The sequence below is a fragment of the Acipenser ruthenus genome, chromosome 1 (genome assembly GCF_902713425.1).
Source record: "Acipenser ruthenus chromosome 1, fAciRut3.2 maternal haplotype, whole genome shotgun sequence".
Lineage (NCBI taxonomy): Eukaryota > Metazoa > Chordata > Actinopteri > Acipenseriformes > Acipenseridae > Acipenser > Acipenser ruthenus.
Window position 1 is genome coordinate 72413200 of NC_081189.1, and position 22658 is coordinate 72435857.

The 22658-nt window shown below is 40.4% G+C and overlaps 1 protein-coding gene across 4 annotated transcripts in view; it reads right to left on the reverse strand.

Annotated features, from left to right (window-relative positions):
- LOC117420628 (sodium/potassium/calcium exchanger 2-like) overlaps positions 1 to 22658 on the reverse strand; it is a 139661-nt gene that overhangs the window by 7744 nt on the left and 109259 nt on the right. For all 4 annotated transcript variants that reach the window (XM_059029186.1, XM_059029179.1, XM_059029189.1 and 1 more), the window contains 3 exons: positions 6104 to 6244; positions 2641 to 2730; positions 1033 to 1199 (listed from right to left, as the gene is read on the reverse strand). In XM_059029186.1, the coding sequence (XP_058885169.1) occupies positions 1033 to 1199; positions 2641 to 2730; positions 6104 to 6244 (398 nt within the window). The remainder of the gene's footprint in view (positions 1 to 1032; positions 1200 to 2640; positions 2731 to 6103; positions 6245 to 22658) is intronic.

Here is a 22658-nt window from a genome sequence, read left to right on the forward strand (position 1 = left end):
GCATTGGTGTCTCTTTCAGCTCTCAGCGGGGTTGCCAGCTTCCGCCCTCTGTTCCAAATGCTTCTTGCGAAGTTCCTGTGCTAACTGTAAAATATATTCTCTCCTTGGTAAATTCTTCTCCGTGTATTCTTTGTAAAGTACCCAGGAGTTGATGGCTGCTAGGTCCAATACATTGTAAAACACCTGAACAGACCACCGTTGGGAGCCGGCTTTCACGGAATACTTCTGTGCCATCTGATCCAAAACATCAACTACATATTTTGTTGCGTAGTAAAACTCCACAGTCTCTGGTATTTATTTTCACTAGTCCCGATGCTAACAGACTGACCAAAGCAGCGCAGCTGGCAAGCAGGCGCCAGCCTTGTAAAGGCTGATTGAAAACAATAGATTGTCAGTCATTCACTCAGGTAGAGAGTAGAGACTAATCTGATTACAGTTAAACACATTGGGGACTGGTAAATAAAAATAATAAAGTAGAATCCCATTCTGTATAATCACAATATAATTGTTTTCTGTGTGGCCGTCAATGTGACTGCTCCCGGGGCTTTTAGGTATAATGTAATATATCTCCTTTATTTCTGCACTCCCGTGTTTCATGCTTTGTGAGACTATGTAATACATACGGACAAAAAGGTACATGAACGCGCAGCCACATATGCGTTACACGACTGAAGAAAATTAGATTTTAAAACCAAAAACTGCCAAAATGACTGCCGCGGGGCTTCTGGTGTTAAAGGCTACAGTGGAAATATAAATCCAACATCTACATTATTGAAGGAGGGAGAAATATGGTTTTATTCCTCAGTTGATTTATAAGAACAAAAGTATTGCTAAAAAAAGCCGCCAGGTTATTAATCACTGAGACCAAGCACTCATGTCCTGCTTTTGCTGATGACTCATGCTGGGATTTACTTTTCACATTATTTTACTTTTGAGGCAGTCTTTCACAGGGCTCTGTACTTCCTGCAAATGCATGGAATCTTTAAAATTACTTTGAAATTAAAAATGTGCAGATGCAGTTTGATGACTTACCCTACAGTAATGTCAAAAATATTGCTCCCCACTGAGCTGGACACAGCCATGTCCCCCAGTCCCTTGCGTGCCACAATAACACTTGTGATTAGGTCAGGAATGGATGTCCCAGCTGCTAAAATTGTCAATCCCATAATCTCTTCAGTGATCCCAATGGTCTCTCCAACCTGCAGAATGAGAATTTTGTTGCAATGGGTTTTCTCGGTTTTAACCCTATTCTTTTTCATTTATTTATTTTTTGTAAAGTGTTTTTTGCTGTTAATGAAAGCATTAATATGGCTAGCATTAAATGATAATCTTCAGAAGGGCAAAGGACACATTTTAACCTGTAATTCACCAGTGCGCTTCTTTAAAACCATTGGGTGGCAAGGATTGCAAATGTCCAATGTCCTGTTGGGAGAGGTATTTTGCTATTTTAGGGACCAGCTCGCTGGGGTTGGTTTTCTAAGTTGTACAGTGCATACAAATGGTACAGTGTTGGTCTGAAAGCTGTGCCACATTGTCAACAGAAGTAGGAGGTCCTTAGTCCCAGTATCACACAGAACAGATGAATTCTATCCATCTGTCAATCTAGTCATGTGCTCCAGAATTAAAAGATACAAATGCAAATTATTATACTGAATACTTTTTGCAACGGGATGCAAACACCAACCAATGGATGTTAAAGCCCCTTTCATTGGATTCAAGGAAAACTGATGTTCTAGCTCTTTACTTATAGCTAAGAAGCCAATACATCTGCTTGATCCAAAGAAAAGACAGCCTACAAGCAAAACATTTGCTGTGAATAGAAGAATTTACTCAGGGTCATAGATCTTGCTTGTTGCTCACTAAAAAAAAAATTAAAAAAAAATGAAAAAGCTTCAGCAGGTGTTTTACCTTGTTGTTGCTGCTGTAATTGTTCCGAGGCCAGATTAACGGAAGGACAGAAATAGAGCACAAGAGGCTTAAGTCTTTTTTAAAGGCATTGGATTGTGCTTTAAGTACAGAACACAGTGTCAATCTGAAGACAGAGTCGACACTGATGTCTTCATTAAAAATCTTGAATAGTGAAGGAAACAATTTAGATGTCTTTCTTATAGAAATATGAAAAGAGTTTGATGATAAAAATGGTTGCTGTGTCAATTCAAGATCTACAACAGATATTATTTTTCTTTTGGCTATAGACTTATGGATATGAACCTTTTAATAGTTTTTAGATAGACAAGGATTTTAGTGAATACTTTTTTTTTTTTTTTTTTTAACGCAACAGGCTCTAGCCTCTTTGCTTTTCAAGGCTGGACTAGCACTATCACACATCTTTGTCAAGCTTTGCAACTAAATCCATTGCTGGTTGTATATTGTAAGTGATATTCCAATGCTTAATTTCCTACTTCCGTAATGTTATTCTGTGACCTTGGAACTCTTCTATATTATACACTACACAGTACACCATAATTGAAAGATCAAAGCATCCTACACGATAAATACAGGGTAATCTTTTTCAAATATATCACCACACATAAAATATTTAGCAAGAACACTGCTAGACACAGCAAGTATCACAGTTTCCAACCACCTCTCCTTCTTTGCAATTCCAACATGGGTATGAGTCAAAATAAGTGTCTTTACCTGGTGTGCCCACCAGACCATTAGGTAGGAGAAGAATGCAATCCAGCAGATGGCGCCTAAAAATGTGATGGGAAAGAACTTCTTAGCACTCTGCAAGACAGAAATAAAAGAGTTGAAAAAGTATGTGAACTTCATCTCGTACACTGGCACCCAAGCCGGATGTTTAGTTTACAGTACAGGATATGTGGCAAGTTTAAATTAATGTATAGAATAGGTAACAGTGAATATAACATTGTTATAGTTTGACCCAGAAACTATTACTAATAAATGATAAACTTACCAGAAATGTAACACGCTTGTCTATTCATTGTTGTTAACACACTGGCTTCATTGCACACTGAACATTACACTCCCTCGGACCCCGGTTCAGTCTAGTTCCCATCAGGAGGAAAGGACCTGTGTGTGTGTCATGTGATGTGCAGGACACGCCCCAGGGGAGTGACGAGCGTGTGGTTTTAACCGAGGGGCTGCTGTGATACCAGCAATTTATGTTTTTGCACACCTCAACCCCCACCCCCAAATTTAATATAACCAGCTCTGTGACAACATTGACTTTATCTTCACTTTAAATGACAAGCCGAGGAGTTTAAAACGATTCCCAAATCTGAGAAAATGTATCCAATCCCAGCAGTCACCTCATTTGAAACCACAACCTCTCCATCCAGAGGCCCTTTCCTCTGATGTTAACTAACCCCGACCCTAGGACCTCAATAGTACCCCGTTTTGTAGGACCCAATTAAGGGAGCGAAGTACTGGCTGCTGGTATTACTGCCCACACAGTAGGCTATTAGTCGACTTAACTACAGTTATATTTGATCGATCATTAACTTTACACACTAAATCAGAAAATCTAAAAGATAAAGCACTTTTTAGACAATTTTTCCACAAAAGTATACCTTTTCAATGACTTATTACAATTAACTTAACTTTCATGACGATTTGAAAATTCGAAATGGAAGTTTTTATGAACAAAAACAAAGTATCCCAGCAGCATTATCTAGATCAGTGGTACTCAACTCTGGCCCTCAAGATCTATTCCAATCCTGGTCTTTATTCCAACCAGGTCCTAAATTAGTTAATTGCCTCTTAGCCGCTTCAATTAACTACATTAGAACCTGCTTGGAGTGAAAACCTCGACTGGAATGCATCTTGAGGGCCAGAGTTCAGTACCACTGATCTAGGGGGTACATCACATCAGATTGAATTGTTTGTAAACCCAAAGTAGAATGTAAATGTAAACAAGATCATTTATATGCCCAGAGGTTAAAAGCAATGTGGCAATGACATTTTTTATTTCATACCTTTGAAATTAGACATTTTACTTCTGGGTGCATAAAGTACAATACTGTAAACAATGCAATAAAATTACAATTTACAACCTCATCAGGGCAAAATCTCCAGTGATATTCTCATTCTGTTTAGTTTTAACATTTTCTACCAGATATACAGTACCAGCTAAAGGTTAATTAGTCTATTACTCAATGCAAGTAGTGTAGGCTTAAGAGTAATAGTTACATAATTTACGAGCTGAGCCTATATTTGTACAAATCTGAAAGAACAATTACGGGAATGTTTAATACCCGCCGCACACAGCCCGGCTCAAGCCGTCCCGACTCATCTCATCTCAACTGGCCGTACAGAGTTTGGATGAATCGTATCAGTGTGCGTGACCTTATAACCAAGATTATGCAGATTTCAGTCGAGATGTCTTCAGATTTGAAGATTGAACATGCTGAATCTTTTTCAGATGCAGTTTCGTTCAGATGTCATCAGTCTGTCTGTGTGCGGCAGTTGCCGACCAAGACTGACTGAGACCGATTAGTCATAAGGGTGTCAACCAATGGTGAAGCAGGTTTAAGTGACGCAGCTTGTCATGTAACTTGTCATACAAGATGGTGGAATATTGACAGCTTTAGTTCCACAGGTAAAAATACATTAGTCTTGAATTGCTCCGAGTGTCCCGAATTAAAAAAATACCAGATATGTGCACATTTGAATATTTTTTTTTAGGCATACTAATCAAAGGTAAATGATCAATTTACCTTTTTATTATCAATCTACTAGCAGCCTATATTTTCTTACTGCACTAAAACAGAAGTAACCGGTGTGTCGATCTCCAGCAGGTCACAAATCACAAGCCCCTAGATCCACACGCTGAGAAAAAAATGCCAAAGTCAAATAAAAAATCAACAGGTTGGATTTTATTTACCACAGGCTAAATTGTAGTAGACAAGCTATACAAAAAGTCAAACACTCAAATGTTTGCACGTTGTAAATGGTCAATTAATTAATAGTCTAAGCGCTTCTTTAGGTTGCCTCCCTTTGCTGTCTCCACCGTCTAATCAGCATACGATGCCATGCATAATATGAGGGTCACTATGTTGGGCTAAGTTAATTAAAAAATGTGTACAGGGCAGTATTAATTAAATCTGCATACATAGTAATCACCAGTATCTAGTTGTGGTCAGTAATTCAGTCTTAGCAGTGCGCGACACCCAGTCGGGAAAAACTCAATTGTGACGTCAAACCAAAACTGAGCACAACTGATCGCAGAATCTGTGCATACTCAGATGAGATGATTTGGGACGGCTTGAGTCGGGCTGTGTGTGACGGGCTTAAGATGTAGGGACTGTTACTTTCAAGTAAGTTAGAGGTGGGTAGAGGAAGATTCAACAAGCAATATTAAATCTGACTTTACAAATTAGTTATCACAGAGCTACAGGGCTTAATGAAAAATAAACTATGAAATGCATTCATCTGGAGCATAATATGACTTGAAATTGACCTGGATACTGGCATAAAAGAATAGCAAGAATCATTTTACTTTGAAGAACCAGACAGAACCATAATCAAGGTGTATGAAGTGATTAAGATAAATTAAATGGGGCTTAGTGCCTCAAAGACAGAAATTTCCCCAGGAGTGTAAATAGCTTCAAAGCCATGTGTTATGTAGGAAACCTTTAGAGAAATTGGTGGGGCTCTGCCAGATTGTATCATGGATAATATGACATACATACAACCGCCTCCACTATATTCCTGTCAAAGAGGATTTCATGCCCTGGTGGGGATAGTAAGTGCTGTCCTATTCGATTAAGTGGCTAACAGTACTCTGCCAAACCTGTGTGCTGGCTACATACACTGTTGGAAAAAGACTGGAGAAAGCGCTTTGACATTACAGTAAGTGTCTCTTACCACACAGTAATTACACATATGATTGTCTAGTTACATGTAACAATATGCTTACTTGCAATTGCTACCATCTTTTGTAATTACATTTATTTTGCACATGTGGTTGTGTATTTATAGAGTTATTAATATGTAACCACACAACTCAGGTATCTTATTTACCTGGCTAATATGTTATGACACTGCCAAGCCCATTGACATAAACAAGTGAGACCTAAACTGGCAAATGGAAGAAAATAACATACTTAGCATTGCTGCTGTTTTCCTAGTAACTTACTGGTTTCCTGACGTCGGGAAGAGTGAGCCACAGTGGGAAGATAATGGGTAGGATGATGAGATAGGTGAAGCGTTTGCGGTTCGTGTCTGGCCAGGCCAGGCTCAGGGGCTGGTCATCGTCATCCTCTCCATCATCTCCTCCCTAAACACAGGAATGAGACTTTTAACACACAGAGACATACCCACTGACTTGCCTTTGGAGAAATCTGTGCTGTGAATGAAATGGCCAGTAATGCCAATGTGTCTGATATTATTGCTTCCATAAACATTACATTGAAATGGAAAATGGGCATGGATAAGCCAGATGAACCTGAGTGAGAACAAGGTCTCGTCTTCAGCTTTACAAAATACTTACAAAATATTACTAATATTGTACCTCTAACATATTCTTTATCACTTTATAATTGATATTCTAAAAAGATACAGTATATTGAGTTGTATAGTTATTATAATAACCCTGGTTCCCTGAAATAGAAATGTAACCATTACAGAATGGGATATAATCTCTTCTAGCTTGAATTACCTCAGCACTTATAACAAAGCTGCTCCTTTAAGAGCCCTGCATGCGTCAGATGTTGTCTCTGCCCCCAGGAGATAAATACAAATGACGTATAGGGCTCAGAGCCATTTTCTTTTCAGGCCTGCTGTGTTGGGGTGAATGCAGCGACCTTGAAGGGTAATGGTTACATTTCTATTTCAGATAACCAGGGTTATAATAATAACTTAATGTTCCCTTTCAAGCACAAAATGTAACCATTACCTGATGGGATAGAATACCCAAGCTGTCGCAAGTGAAGGACTTGCAGCACTGGCAGATGTGTTTAAAAGGAAGATAAGCTGCCTTTAGCATTCTGGCCGAGGACTGATGAGGGTCCATGGCATATATTCCACAGTACAGTGAGGGAGGACCCTCATGCAGTGTATATGTTGCAAGGTTATGCCGAGTAACCTCAGCATTTAACACCAAAAGTCCAAAAAAGGGTGTATGGCTAACTACCCAAAGGACTTAAAGTGGAACATAATAAAAATGTGTTAAAAAGCAGAATGAGAGTCTGCTCTTAACACTGTGGTCCCAAAACCAGGATTCTGCTGATCTATGACATTCAGTCAGTAGAACCTGGTAAAAGTTTGAGGTGTGGCCCATACTGCAGCGTTATAAATGTCTGTGACAGATGCGCCCTGGAATAACGGCCAAGAGGTTGCAAGGCCTCTTGTGGAGTGACCAGTGACCTTCTCTGGTGGGGGCAGGTTGGCTAGATCGTATGTAATCCTGACTGTATCTGCAATGTTCAGACAGGGCTTATCCGTGGAACTTAGACCCGAAGCAAATAAACAATTGCTCTGATTGCCACCAACTCTGGGTGCGGTCAACATAATACCCCAGAGCCCTAACCAGACAGAGCGTATGGAACTCCCTGTCAGCCTGGAAGGGATGTGGATGGAAGGCCTCCAATTCCACTGACTGGTTGTTATGGAAAGCATAAATGCTTTTAGGGAGAAATGGAGCATTAGTGCAGAGAATAACCTTAGTACTAGCCTCTGAAAAAACAAACAAGCTTTCGCTGTTGAAAATACTTTCATTTCACCTACTCGCTTAGAGGAGGTAAATCGCAAACAGTTAAGCTGTCTTTAATGACAAGAATTTCAGCTCTGCTGAATGTAGGGGCTCAAATGGCGGTTTTGTAAACGCATCCAGCACTACATTAAGTTGCCAGTGAGGGACAAGGTCCTTTCTAGGGGGTCTTAACCTCCGAGCACCCTTCAAAAGTCCCGCCAGGAAGTGTGCTCCTGGGGAGACTGAGTCAATTGTAATATGGCAAGCTAAGATAGCTGCCAGGTAGACCTTAAGCTTGGAGGGAGATTTCCCTTCATCAAAAAGGTCCTGCAAAAATTGCAGTATCTATGTGCCATGAGTCATGGGGTCATGTTCACATGACTGATACCACTTCCGGAATACACCTCATTTATAGCCATACTGGGAGCCTGTAGCTGCTGCTCTGGCATTCTGAAGAGTCTCAATGACTGTGTCAGATAACCCGAGACGGCTCAAATGTCTCCACTCAGGGGCCAGACCCAAAGCTGCAGACCTGTTGGATCTGGGTGCCAGTCCCCCATGCTTGGCTCAGCAGGTCGTGATGGGCTGGAAGCTCCCATTGCTGACCATACAGGAGTTGTGCCAGTGATGAGAACCATGTTCTCCTGGGCCACTTTGGGGCTACTAAGAGCACCCGGGCCAGATCTTGCCTGATCTTCTCCACACACAGTGGAAGCAGTGGCAATAGTGGGAAAGTATAGAGCAGAGTCATCTAGGTTAGAAGTAGTTACCACCTCTCTCCTTGTGACACAGCCCAGAGCTGTGCCCAAGCACAGATGAGCTGGTTGTTTCCAGCACGAGAGAGCCTCCATACAGTGACGAGACACTGTGAGTAAGCGGTGGTGTTGTAAGACAGGGTGCCGGACCCTGTGGTTGAACCAGGCTTGGAGAGGGTGCATGTGTAAGAGCCCTAAGGGGAGGATCTGGGATGCTGCTGCCATCAGGCCCTGAAGTCTCTGGAAGGTCAGTACCCTCACTGCTGCATTGAGCTAAAACAGCTCCAGGTAATTGATCACTCTGATGCCTTTTAGTCTCAGAGGGGCCAATATAGCATCCATGCACTTTGAAAAAGTGTGAGGAGCTAAAGAGAGGCTGAACGGCAGTACGTGGTGCCGCAAGTACTTCCTGTGGCTGGGTCTTATAGGGATGTGAAAGTAGGCGTCCTTGAGGTCCACTGTAGTGAACCAGTCACCTGACCTTACTGACTGCAACACCTGCCGCGTTGTCAGCATTTTGAACCTTCGGACTCTCGATACAGGTCGAGAATTGGTCTGAGGCCGCCATCCTGTTTCGGCACCAGGAAGTACATGGAGTGAAACCCTTCTTTCTCACTGAGATGGTGGACAATTGAGATTGTATGTTTGTGTAGTAGGGCCGCCACCTCCTGAGACATTAATACAGTGTCTTGAGGGTTCATGACCGTAGTTGCAATCGGGCCCAAACGTATGCCCTGGTGTTACAGGTGCATCCAGTAATGATGCCTTGCCCTTGTCAGGTACTTGAGCCTGAGCAAACCAGAGCTGGCTTCTTGTCGTCACCAATGCAGCCATGCTCCTGCCCAATGCCTGACCATTGTACTTCGACAACTGGACCAGCCTCAGCTCGTCCAACTGAAGGGGCAAGGGCCTATGGTTCGAGGACAGCGATTATAGCAGCATGGACTGGTAAGCCACCAGTATGCTACTGTAGCTACCAAGACGTGTGCAAAATGCTGAGGCCGCATAGGCCTTTTCAGCATCATTTCAGTGATGTGGCATTGTTTGTTTGGATATGAAACGTCCTTTTGCAGCAATGCTAGATTAGGCATCTGCACCAAAGAGGCGATGGAAGCCTCAACAGGCAGAAACTGGGCGACGCCCAGCTTATCTGCATCGTGCACCCTGTACAAACTGTCCAGTGACCTGGAGACAGCAAAAAATCTGGGAGAACCTGGGGGGGGGCGAGCGCTGACGCCCTGGGGATTGAGAGAACGGGGGGGGGGGGGGGGGGGGGGGCTTGTTCATAGCTTCAAAAAGCTTCTCCATTTGCCCTGCAACCTTATCAGTACCAGAATGCCTTTTACGGTGGCTCCTGTTTCTCTTCCTTGGAGGAGGAGGAGGGGGGGCACTCTCTGAGCCAGATGAGGAAGAGGAGGATTTAGAGGAGCGTGGACTTCTCCTACCTCTAGAGGCTTGTTTCCTAGCTCCCGGTGTACTAGGGAGTGGGAACTCTGTTGACCGCACTGCAGGAGACAAAAGGGGCGAGTCATGCTGCGCTGGCGTCAAAGTTGCAGATCGATCCCTGGAATAGCGGGCTAGCCTGCTTTCCAGTGTCCTTTTAGAAAAATGAACACAAGACGTGCAAGCGCTGCGGCCTGTAACTTCCCCCTCGGCTTGCTCCCTTCCCAGGCAGTAGATGCACCTGTCGTGCTTATCCTCTGCTGGAATGTTTTTCTTCCAACCAGCACAAAGGTGAAACCCAGGAATGGTGCAAGGTTGAAAAAACAGTTTAGCTGTGGAATGAATGTGCACAAGAATAGACAGTAAGATGACTGGTGCTGAAAGCTATTTTGTACAGTGTACACAAAAATGGTGCACTGGTAACCGTCTTGGTGTCAAACCAGATCGAACCGGGTCGAACTGGTACGGACCTTGGTACCAATAAAGGTAACTGGTACCTACCTTGGTACCGCCCAGGTGACTGGTACAGGCTCTGGTACTGACCAGGTGACTGGTACAGGCTCTGGTACCGACCAGGGTACAGGCTCTGGTACCGACAGAGCGAGTCACTGGTACTGGGCTGGTACCAGGACAAGTGGTGTGCAGGTAAAAACCTGAAAAAGCCACTCGCAGTCTGCAAGCATGCACTGTAAAACAGACAGAGGCTGCAGCTGCCTGCTAGCTAGAAAAATCTATTAGCCTTTGTTGTCAGTGCAGCAAAGAAAACACAGCAACGGCATAGAGACACACAGAATATTCTCCGGTCGAAAAGGCTCCTGCCAGATTGACAGCACAGTGCAGCTAAAACCCTGTTAACACTGGTGGTGTCTCTGTAGTGTGAAAAGCTGACTGGAAAAATAAAAAAATAAAAAAACAGACGGCTAGCACAGTATACTGTCTGTGTACAGAGGCAGACTCTAGTACATGGAGACAGCCTGCGCGTGCTGGATTTCTGAAAGAAAACACACAAATTATTAGACACTTGCTAAAAATATATACGTATATTGTAGCACAACTGGGATGGGGTTAAAAATCCTTCCTGCCAAACACGTTTTCAGCTGGCAATTATTGTAAATTGAAGCCAGCTGACAGATATAAAAAAGGCAGCAGTCAGTCTGCTTGAGGCTGTGGAGAAGGACACACACTGTTGTACACTGTCCGAGCAGGCCATGTGTGAGTATTGTGTTTGTATTATTGTTATTGTTGAACACTTTTTGTTTTTGTTCTTGTGTTTGTTTAAGCCGGTCAACAGCTTACCTATCCGGTAGTCTAGATAAGGTTCCTGGAAAGAGGGGGTTAAAATCCTCCCTGCCAAAAACATGTGTAAATGTGGTTAATTGTTAATTATCACCTGCACCTCCAATTTGTCTGTGTTTTAAAGGGGCAAAACGAATGAGAGCGAGTGCCGCTCTGTTATATATATATATATATATATATATATATATATATATATATATATATATATATATATATATATATATATACACTGCATTCGCTCGAATAAAAGTCGAGCCCCCCATTGTGAGGACGGGATTCAGGTATACCTTTTTTTCTTTTTACATCTTTTCATTTGTTATTGAAACAGAAGTTTCGTGAAACATAAAACAAAAATGAACTCCTGAAATCAAAACTGTTGTTAGAGTGCACTTCAGGCTTTAGTTTTCCTGAATTTATGTATTAGATATCCTGACGGCATTTGAGCGGCAGATTTGCAAACATAACAATTTTATAAGCACTTCTACCTAGAATTGCCAGACGCGTCATTTTACATTTTTTTTTGTATAGCCTACAACAGTATTATTTTAGTATACAATCCCCACCCCAACTTCCTTCCTAGCCCACACGGAAGTAGGTACTTCAATGGAATGTGGGAGGTGGCGTGGTCTGGCTATAATTCAATGAAACTGTGTGACGGCTCCTGGATGTAAACAAACCTGGGATTAATTTTTTTTTATATACGGAATCGTTTTCTCCAAATCTTGATGTTTGTGTTTTGATTTGAGAAGCATTTTTCTGGCAACAACGGGAACAAGGACTTGCCCACAAACAATGTCAATGGAGGTGCGCTGTTTCCACAGAAGCACTCTGCTGCAGGGTCACGCTGTAACAATCAGCCTATAGCCAACTATATTCATTCCCAGAAATTAGAAATTAGAACTATTTACTGTGCCAAATATACGAATATCTAAAATATTAAAGTACAGAAGGATTGATTGATTGACAGCGAAAAAAAACACATAACTAGCACTATTTGCTTAACACAAAAAAACTATTTGCACTCCAATAAGGACCTGAAATCAAGCTTACAAAAAAACAAACAAAAAAAAAAAACGCAGCACTTGCACAGGCAGGTGCACGCAATTCAATGCAACAACCACAACAAACAATTCATTCAGAATGAATATTAACTGAAGAGCGTACATTTAAACTTCATCCCCCGTGAATTAACTGACCGTAAGGTTGCAATGTTCCGTTTGTTAAAAGCAATCGTCCAGTACAACAAAAAAATACAAGACGTGGGCTACAAGCTCAGTAGCAAAAAATATGCACAATTAAAAAATAATATTATTTTTATTATTTTTTAGCAGACATTATCTTAGCAGACGTTTTAGCAATTGTTACGTTTGCAAAAAATAATATCCAAGTTAGCCAGCCAGCAAGAAAAAATGATTAAACGGTTTATCTCACCTATTTGAGAGAAGTGTAGCAATGAGATCTTGTGAGTTTTAGCATCCAAATTAAATCTTCATTAGTTTGTAATCCACAAGGGAATGATAGGAAACAGAGCGGTAGTGTAGTGAATCATAAAAGCATGTTCAGTGAAACAGAACAAGTCTGTTCTTTCTGAACTAACTTAACCTGATCTCAACCAAATTTTATTTCTTTTCAAGCGCTAATACAAACAATTGATAAAGAAAAATAACAAACAAGTGGCATTCTCTGCCAGCAGACCTGCAGGTGTGTGGCTAAGTACTGTATGTGAACTTGCCTTGCGCACAGGGCTCCCCTGGGTCCTGAACCCTGCTAGATATAGACAGGGATTGTAATAACCACACACTGGCCATGACTTTTGCAAACATTAAAGGTTTGTTGACAAGGCTTTTTTTTTTTTTACTTGTGTATTAGTCGACCCCCCCCCCCCCCCCAACTTCAGGATTGTGTTTTGGGGTTAAATTTCGACTTATACTCGAGCAGATACTGTATATATATGCTACCAGTCTCTGCTCTAACCGAGAAGTTTAAGTGCGCCAATGTGCGTAAGGGAGGCAGCACCTGTGTTGAAAACTGGAAGAAAGTGGGCGGCAAAGAAAGCTGTGGAAGATACAAAGGCTGCCCTTCGAATTAGTGATATCATGGGGCAAGTTCAGCATGGAAGAGGGGGTCTTGGTTTCAGTTCAGCTCCTCCTACATGGCACAAGGCAGCCCCAGCTCAAAGGAGGAAGCTGGTAGTCAACGAGGTGCAAAAGCAGGAGGAGAGGATGAGGTGTATAAAGGCCATTTCCCAGGCCAAGCAGGGAGAATGGATGAGATGGGAGAGTGTGGAACAACGCAAGATTGGCTGGCAAGACCTATGGTCAATGGAACAGAGCAGGATCAGTTTCCTCATCAGGTCAACATATGATGTTCTCCCATCACCACAGAACCTAAATCTCTGGGTAGGAGAGGATCCCTCATGTCCTTTGTGTTCATCACCTGCAACATTAAGGCACATTTTGACAGGATGTAAGGTGGCTCTTAGCCAAGGACAGTTTACTTGGCGCCATGACCAGGTGCTGCGATGTTTGGTCTTAGCATTGGAAGACAAGCGTAACATGACCAATAAGTTGTCACCTGTTCCATCAAAACATTACACACAAAAGACAACATTCCTCCGCCCAGGAGAGCAACCACCAAGAAAAGGTGTTAAAACCAATCCTCGCCCAGGACAACTGGAAGCTGCTAGAGACTGGAAAATGCTGGCAGATGTTGGTCAACGGCTTATTTTTCCACATGAGATTGCCACCACTAACCTTCGACCAGATATTGTCTTGTGGTCTGGATCAGCACGCCTTGTTCACCTGGTAGAGTTAACAGTGCCATGGGAGGATGCTGTAGATGAGGCGTATGAGAGGAAGAGACTGCGGTATGCTCAACTAGCCACTGAAGCGGAACAGCGAGGATGGAGAGTTCGGGTTTACCCAGTGGAAGTGGGTTGTCGAGGATTTGTGGCACACTCTACAACCCGGTTTCTCAGAGACGTCGGATTCAGTGGCCAAAAGTTGCGTCGCACAGTGAAGAACTTATCTGAAGCAGCAACTGGCTGTGGTTGAGACGGAAAGATTCTGGCTGGGGATCTCAAGCACAATAGAAAGAAAGAAACGCTGATGTACAGGTAAGTAAGCTGGGCTGAGTTGAGTGGGGGACGGAGGGGGGTGATGCTGGGACGCCAGAATCACCGTCAAGCCCTCTTGAGGTGTCGTGGGCTAGTCGACGAAACACTGAGGATGGAAGGTGCCCACTTGAAAACCCCAGAGATGTACCCTACTTAGCTCAATCCAGACGGTTGTCATGCTGATGCGCTGGGGAGGCCGCACTTTGGTTGATCCCCGGAGCCAGCATCGCAGCCGTTGTGTGTGCTGATGCGCCAGGGAGGCAAAATAAGCTGATCCCTGGAGCCAGCATTACACTTCAGCCATTAACACCAGACAGAAGGATATCTACATCATCATATGGAAGGAAACGTAAATGGATGGAGACACATATGGATCACATTAGTTTACTGTAAAGCTACGTCTTAGTTGGTGCTTATCTTGGCGAGAGCCGAGTTCAAATCAGCATGAAGTTTTAACATCTACTCTCGTGTAATGGAAATCATTTTATATATATATATATATATATATATGAAAAGGCGCTAGCAAATATTTCATATCGACTCTTGAAGAGCCGAGCAGCAAGGGAGAGAGCATGAGCTTAGCCACAACAAGGTACTGAATCCCGGGGAAGGGGCAGTGAGAGCTGCCGGGTACGCACAGGGCACATGGCCATGTATGGGACTTAATCAGAACCTAAGCTAAGAATTATCGCTAAAAGTAGAAATGAGAGAGAAAATGTGAATTAATCAACTTATCTCCGTAGTTATGACTTGAAGTCAGAGCTCACTCCTTCCTCAGGCAGGCTGAAAGAGAAAATGGCGCTGAGCCTTATGCGTCATTTGTATTTATCTCCTGGGGCAGAGACGACGTCTGATGCATACGGGGCTCTTAAAGGAGCAGCTTTGCTAGAAGTACTCAGATAATTGGAGCTATAAGAGCTTATATCCCATTCGGTAATGGTTACATTTCGTACTTGAAAGGGAACTTAAGTCTTTTATGTACCTGAAATGTTCACAACAAATCTAACACAGCTGACAGTATACAGTAATCTTCTGAATCGGAACAATGTTTAGCAGAGTTTTATAACCAAGCTGTCTTTAAACCATCTATTTATAAGCAGCGACGCCAAACACTTATGTGGATCCCTGCCAGCATGAAATGATTGTGCAAGTCCAGCAATCTGTATTCAAGGTATAGAGAGATGCAGTTAGGCAAGCCTAAAATAGAGAGGTGATGCTGCTGTTGCTGCTCAAAGCCTCTAAACAGGGAATACAAGATTCTGTAAATGTTGAAAATCAGAATTCCTTCAATGTACAGCATTGCTACGTTCCTTCTGCAGGACTGGATTGTCTGAGCAAACCACTCAATCAACATCAGTGGGCTGTCAAGGAAATCTTTAAAGAAGACAGATGGCAGAGCAATATCATAATCTGTGGCAACTGTAGAAAATTGTTTATAACCTCAATGCTGACTGGAATAGAGGGAAACAGAAATTATCTATCCAGTCTGTGAAGTGGCAAGAGCTTTTCCTTCCCACTGCTGACTGAATGAACCGATTTGATGTTTAAAAGTGCAGTACAATATCCCAGGACAAGTGGTCCTGCTCATCCACCCTGGATGGAGTAGTTAATCCAGTTGCCAGCATTTGTTAACTAAAAACAACCATCCCCATAATGTAGGAGGAATGGCACATCAGATAGAATTGTTTGTAAACAGGATGTAATTGATAAATAGAAAAAATAAGTTAAGGGGTTGTGAAGTGGAAGAAAAACAGTAAAGATTATTAGAAATGTGACCACAAAACAGTTAATTTATGTTGAATTATACAAATAAGTGAGTTTTTTTTGTATCATCCAAAAAAAAGTCAGATTTGGTCTTCAGAGTTGCCGTCAGTAATAGATGTACCACAGTAATAATAAATATACAAACAGGTCAGATGCTACGTGCAAACGGGTGAACACGCACTCCCCAAGTGAGCATCATTACAACTGTACAGTCATAAAGCTATGAAAGCCACCTCACCTGCAGGGATCAGAATCTGTAAGGCAGCTTTTTGAGGTCTCAAAACTAGCCGGGTTTATACTACACGGAGGTGGACAGTTAATACTTCCTAAATTCTGGTGATGAATTTTGGTGCTCAAAAACTATTATAAACAGCTAGAATCATTGTGATTCAGGGGATGACTTTCTACAACCTTATACCCACCACTGCTGACAATTAACCTTGCATGCTGTGTGCTCTTGGCACTGCACAGCAATAAGCAGATGTAGGAGTAATTTGGAGTTTCAGAAGTAATTTTTGTTCTTATTTGGATGTCAGTCCACTTTAATGTACATGCAAGAAAAAGGTTACATATGCCATTCATCTGTTTTATAGACCCCTGTGTGTAATGGACTTGGCCTTTGAACACAGCAGCTAACAATAAATGCCTCACACTGTAATGAAATTATATAGACAAACATAGTATATTTCCCCTAACTATTTTATGAGGCCATATACAGAAAGCTAGCAATCTGTATCTGTGATTTATGATTGACCTAACGTTTCTCAAAGAGATTATGTAGAGGCTACCCGAGACATGTCTTTGGTTGACCACTAGTCCGATAGATTCATTTTAAACAAATTACCCTTTCACAAATTTTGAAGGGACAAATGTGTAATACTTTACATGTGGAGGATTAGACCTAACAAAATGACAGTGTGTGCAAAATGATGGTGTGTGAAAATCGACTAAACTTTAATGAACACAGTAGTAAGATGAGTAAATATATAATATAATTCACAAGAAAGCAAGACAAATGCAATTACAACATTTCAACTAATTCACAGCAACCTACCACGGTAAACAAGAAATTAAAGTGTTAGAACATTATTTGGCTGTAATGGACTGGGTACAAAAAACACTTTTGAAAAAAGGACTTTCATGACTCAAAAGACGCAATGCGTTTTTTGTCTCTTATGTGAACAGAATACATTGGCTTATTTAACAGAGCTTTTCTGTGTCTGACCCTGTAAATGCTCATTTTGTGAAAATAGCATTACTGGCAAAGATATTCAATGCTGACCACAGCGGACAACAATTGCCATAAAAGAAACTCAAGCTTCTTATTAATGGCTAGAAGCATACGGTATATGTTACTAGTAAGTTAGGTTTATGGTTGATCAGACTTAAAATGCACATTGTTAACCACCAAGGGCCTTATTCACAAGAGACAGCAATTTCATTTTTAGAATTTAATGCTGTTAACAAATTGCAGTTGTAGTTTGGTAAAAGGTATTACAGGGCCTCTGTGGCTTCTGTTACTGGTACAGGTGGCAGAGGCTGTGGGAAAGGCATGGTGTGACGGGCACACCATAGGAATTCTGTACTATCTATCTATCTATAAGCTGTATTTTATTTGAACTTATTATCTTAGAAACTTACTACAGTTCGGATTTGAGAAAAAATGATTTATTTACAATAATCACTGAGACAGAAAATAATTTCATGACTTCTTTTGAGAAACATTTCCCCATAACTATTCAAATTAAGAATAAAAAAAATAAAAAAAATAACCTTAAGTGATCAGACATTGTTTTGACGTTACATGACAATTCTAATTTTGATTGTTTTGAAGGTCTAATATGTATTTTTATAACCAGAAGTGGACTGAACTAATTCATGATTTATTTAATTTACATGCATTTGTAAAATGTACAGTTATATTGTTTACTCAACATCTGGCTTTTATTGTAATATCACAACAGCATCCTTGATTATTCAACCTGGCCCTCATAACAAAGCTATGGAAAATCATTCGTCAAGTGCAGAATAATAACTCCAAAGTGGCTGTATGCCCAAATAATAACCATTCTAACTGCTCCTTAAGTCTTGGCAGGTATCCAGTCTAAAGCCTTTTGATTTTTGTTTTCTATACATGGGCCTGTGCCAACAAGCTGTACTGTATACTGTACTGTATAAACAAAGATAACTTGTTTATTTAGATACACACATTAATTTCAGTTCCACTGTAGTTCTGTAAACAATTAACTACATCTACCATAGTCGCCCTGGATAAAAGCATCTGCTAAGAAATAAATAATAATTATTGATTGAGCGGAAGCCAAAGTGAGTTTGTGGAAAATATTTCAAAATGAATAATATATCGTGTACTATTACATAGGCATGACATTTTTATTATTCACCCCTCCTCCAATACTGCAGATTGAAATAAATCTCTCCTGGTTTGAAGATATTATTACTACAAAATAGGGCACCCACCAAATCCCAGAAGGGAGTGCTCCTACATAGCTTAAAAGTTTTCTAACACATTTTGTCCCAAAGATACTAACAATTCATTGTGTGGTTGTGGTAAAAACAAAAAGAAAAAGTCTAAGCACCCCCTCGCACTCCTTTTGGTCCTTAGATGACATTCTGTGGATAAAAAACTAATTATCCTAAAAGTTAAGTCCTTAAAGAATTTAAATCAACTAAAGCTTTATCATGGGGAAACATATGAACAAATGGAGAGTTTTTTAGATCCAAATATATCTGCTCTGTTTGTTGCATGAGTTTTCTCATAGTCTGAAAGCTATCTGAGAGAAAAACCTGGCACCATCATTTTAACTAATACAGAAGCTTTTCTTTTAAAGGTAGTGTCTAAAGGAAAGCTGATCTGTTGTAACCTTTATCAAAGCCTCCTACTATCTATTCACCTCCTCCCACTCAGGCCACACATCTACTTCAAAAGGGCTCAATGCAAAAAAGAAATCTACACTGAAAAAAAAGAAGACAACTATATATATATATATATATATATATATATATATATATATATATATATATATATATATATATAATGATCTTGATAAAATAGTCTTTTAATAAGATGGACTACAAAAAGAAACAGAAAATCATACCCAGATAATTACCTTTACCCGCTGGCAAATAATATTTTAATGTTTATTTATTTTATTTTTTTATTATTTTAGGAAAAAAGCGGAAAACTTAATAGTACAGGAAAACTATAATATTATAATGTATGCTTCAGAATACAACAAAAGGCAGCACAGATTGGGTGTAAGATACTTGGACACTTTGATCAAGGATTATCACATTTGAACTTTAACAATTTGCCCAAGCTACTATTTGTCAATGTTAGATCCCGTCTTTTACATACAATAAGTTCAGCTGTTGGCTCAGTGGTGATCAGCCTTTCCCACGCTTGGCCAGTGAAAGTATCCTAGCATGGCGTAAGGACAGTACTGTGCTGGGCACATCAAAGCCTCACATCAACCAGACTGTCTTGGCTAAATTTCAAAACAATAATTCATCAGCTGTCATGCTAATATTTTGTGTCTGATAAGGGTAACATTTCTAAAAACAAGAAGCTGCATATCACAGAGTCCACCCTGTATAAATATTTGGACAAAGAATACAATAACATAAATTAGGGTTGCTTTCCAGTTGTGGCACTATGAGAATTGAATGTGATTTTTTCTTTTAATTTGACAGCACTCCAAGGCATAATTACAGATGCGAGTTGATGGTTTTCTTTGTCTTACTGCCTACCTAATGTATTACACAGCTCAGTGCCTCACGACATCATCAGTAATGTGCTTGCCTCTCATCTGTCTGCAGTCTCACACCAATGAGTCTATGTGGTCTAATACAACTTCAAAACTTTCAAGTCTCTTCAGTTAAAGTCTGATCACAGTATCCATGTAAAAGAAGCAGCTGTGAGCCTAGGACTGTTTCTACAACATAATAGTTTATATACAAAAGAAGTATTGTGGCATCACTTTTAATCTAAAAGGTTTTTCATAGAGACAAGTAAGATTGTGGACTAGTTGGGCAATGAGATATTAATTTGCTCTATGACCGCCTTTCTTATGGCAACCTTAACTGTACTGATATAATGCTTGTGTGAGGAATACAAAAGGATAAATTGAAATTCACTCATTTGAGAGGTCTGCCTTTGAATGATGTTCAGTAAGAGGCTGACAGATGATTATGTGAAAGACACATGGCTCTTGATTAGAATTTTGCATATTCAGGAGTCGTGCAAGTGTGAGGGGGCACGAGTTATGTGTAAGGCAGAGATGCCAGGAAGAAATAACTTTCCGTAGAAATCCCTCTGAAATCTAGGAACAGAAGAATAAGATAAGTTTATGTATTTTATTTTCAAATGAAACGGTTGTTTTCAGAAATACTAAAATAAACAACATTTTCACAATACATTCCTTTCAGTATTGACATTCGTTATCACAGTGGTGGCTTGTGTTAATAATAAGGATTGGAAAGTGTTACTGAACATCCTTTTAGTGTTTACAACAAACACTCGATTGGTATTACTAAAATATATTTTCAACATAATAACAATTGTTTTTATATTTTTATTCACATAGCCATAGATCCACTGAAGAACGAATCCCAACAAATTACTTATAAAATCTTCAACGTGAATCGGTAGATGACAAAAACACACCATTAGTATTCGTAGCCAAATAAAATGCACTTACTACCCATTTGAAAGTCCAAGATCTCTGGCAATCTGCTTTGCACTTCACCAACAGTCAGAATGCCCAATTGCGCGACCTTATGTACAAAGTGAAATAACATGCACATACTCCTGAGCTCCACAATGCAGACGACTGATGCTGATACCACTGGTTTGGAGGTAGTGTGGGCATTTTGGATAATACCACCATTTTGTGGGTCCTCATTTTAATTTGGCAGGGCACTGTATAGAAGGGTTTTCAATGACTGACAGGGAGAGCGCTTGCTCCGGCTCCTGAACTGCGCAAAGGGTATAATAAAAGATCAAAATACATACAAAACAACCTTATGATCCTGTGAATTGGATGAGATGAGCCAGAATGAAGTGTTCGGAGGTGAATTTGCACTTGGACAAAATTCCACTTCTGTTGCACAGGAACCCTTATAACTGCTGTTAGGGGATATATTGGGTAAACAAGTGGCTCAACTGTACAACTCTCATGAGGTCTGACTAATCTTCACTCGCACACTCAATTATATTTTTCCACAGCACGAAGTTAGGCACTTACACAATTTTATCCAGAAATGGGAATTATTCTTCTCTGCCTTAGAGTACAGTAGGAGGGACTGGCAGAGGTGAAAGGTCACATTTGAATGAAAAGAAGGCGGCTGATCTTGGCAAGCTCATTTGCCTCTCTCAGATTTGTTGTTAGTTGTTTATAATCAAACCAATACCACTGCTCATCAAAACAATTACAAAGGTGTTCCTTTAAGTGTATGCATTTTTTATTGATTCAGGACCAACGTGCTTCTACAAACCAAGTGCCTCTCAAGGTATTAAAGTGCTTGGAATAGGGATTTCTAAAGAACATACACTGGGTTGATAGGTACAGTATACCCCACTTAAGTGTATAGTGGATTGGGGTTTAGATGTGGGGCAAGGGTTAGGGTTGAGAATAGGTTTAAAGTTATGAGCATGGTTACGTTTCTGAAGAACATGGAGGAAAACTGACAGCTATTTTCTTATCACAAAATGCAGTTGTAGACATAAATCTGTCCTGAAGCAGGTATGTCATACACTATGAGGTGTGAAATGTACATTTCATTTAACTGTTTGGCATTACATTAAATATATATTTAAACAACCGAGCAATTTCTTACATTGGCAAATATGAAATGACAATGAATAAATGTTCAAATGAGTTCTCTGTGAGACATTATTTTTCTCTCCTCATTTTGTCTGAAGTAATTTAACTTTTTTTTTTTTTAAAGACTTTTGAATGCATGCCATCAGTGATTGTGATCCATCTCATGAATATTTCATGAAAATCTGCACAAAAAAAGTTATTTATAAAGTTATTTGACATGAACAAGGAAATGGAAGACTCGAGTTTTACTCCCAGCGCTATGAATTATTAATGTTACTGATTAATGGTGGGGGTGGGGGTGGGGGTGGGGGGGAAACCCAATATAAAATGAAACTTAAGTCGCTGAAAAGTTTGCTGCAAAAAACCTTGACTGGAAGTCAAATATTTTGGGTTTGAAATTTCAACAATGCGACAGTAATGAATAATCTCTTTGGAACTTGAATGGCTTAGGAGAAAAAAGTTAAGGAAATTGCAGGACTATTGCTATGCAAATTAAAGGTTAGAAAGTGGTATTATTACACCTTTAACATTAGAAAACAAGAGAGTTGTATTTGGTAAAGACTATCTACACATTACTTTTCTCTTTTTGCTTTGGAGCTGTTTTGGCTATGGGTCCCCTTTAATCATTTGCCACTCATAATGTACTGTAACAATTCAGGTACAGTCAATGCCCTGTGATAATGCAGAAGATTAGCCAATATGGACTAATTTACCCAATTACCATAATTGCATTTTACAGAAAGAATGTGCAAGTAAATGGGCTTTAAAGTGTTTTTGGGACCTGA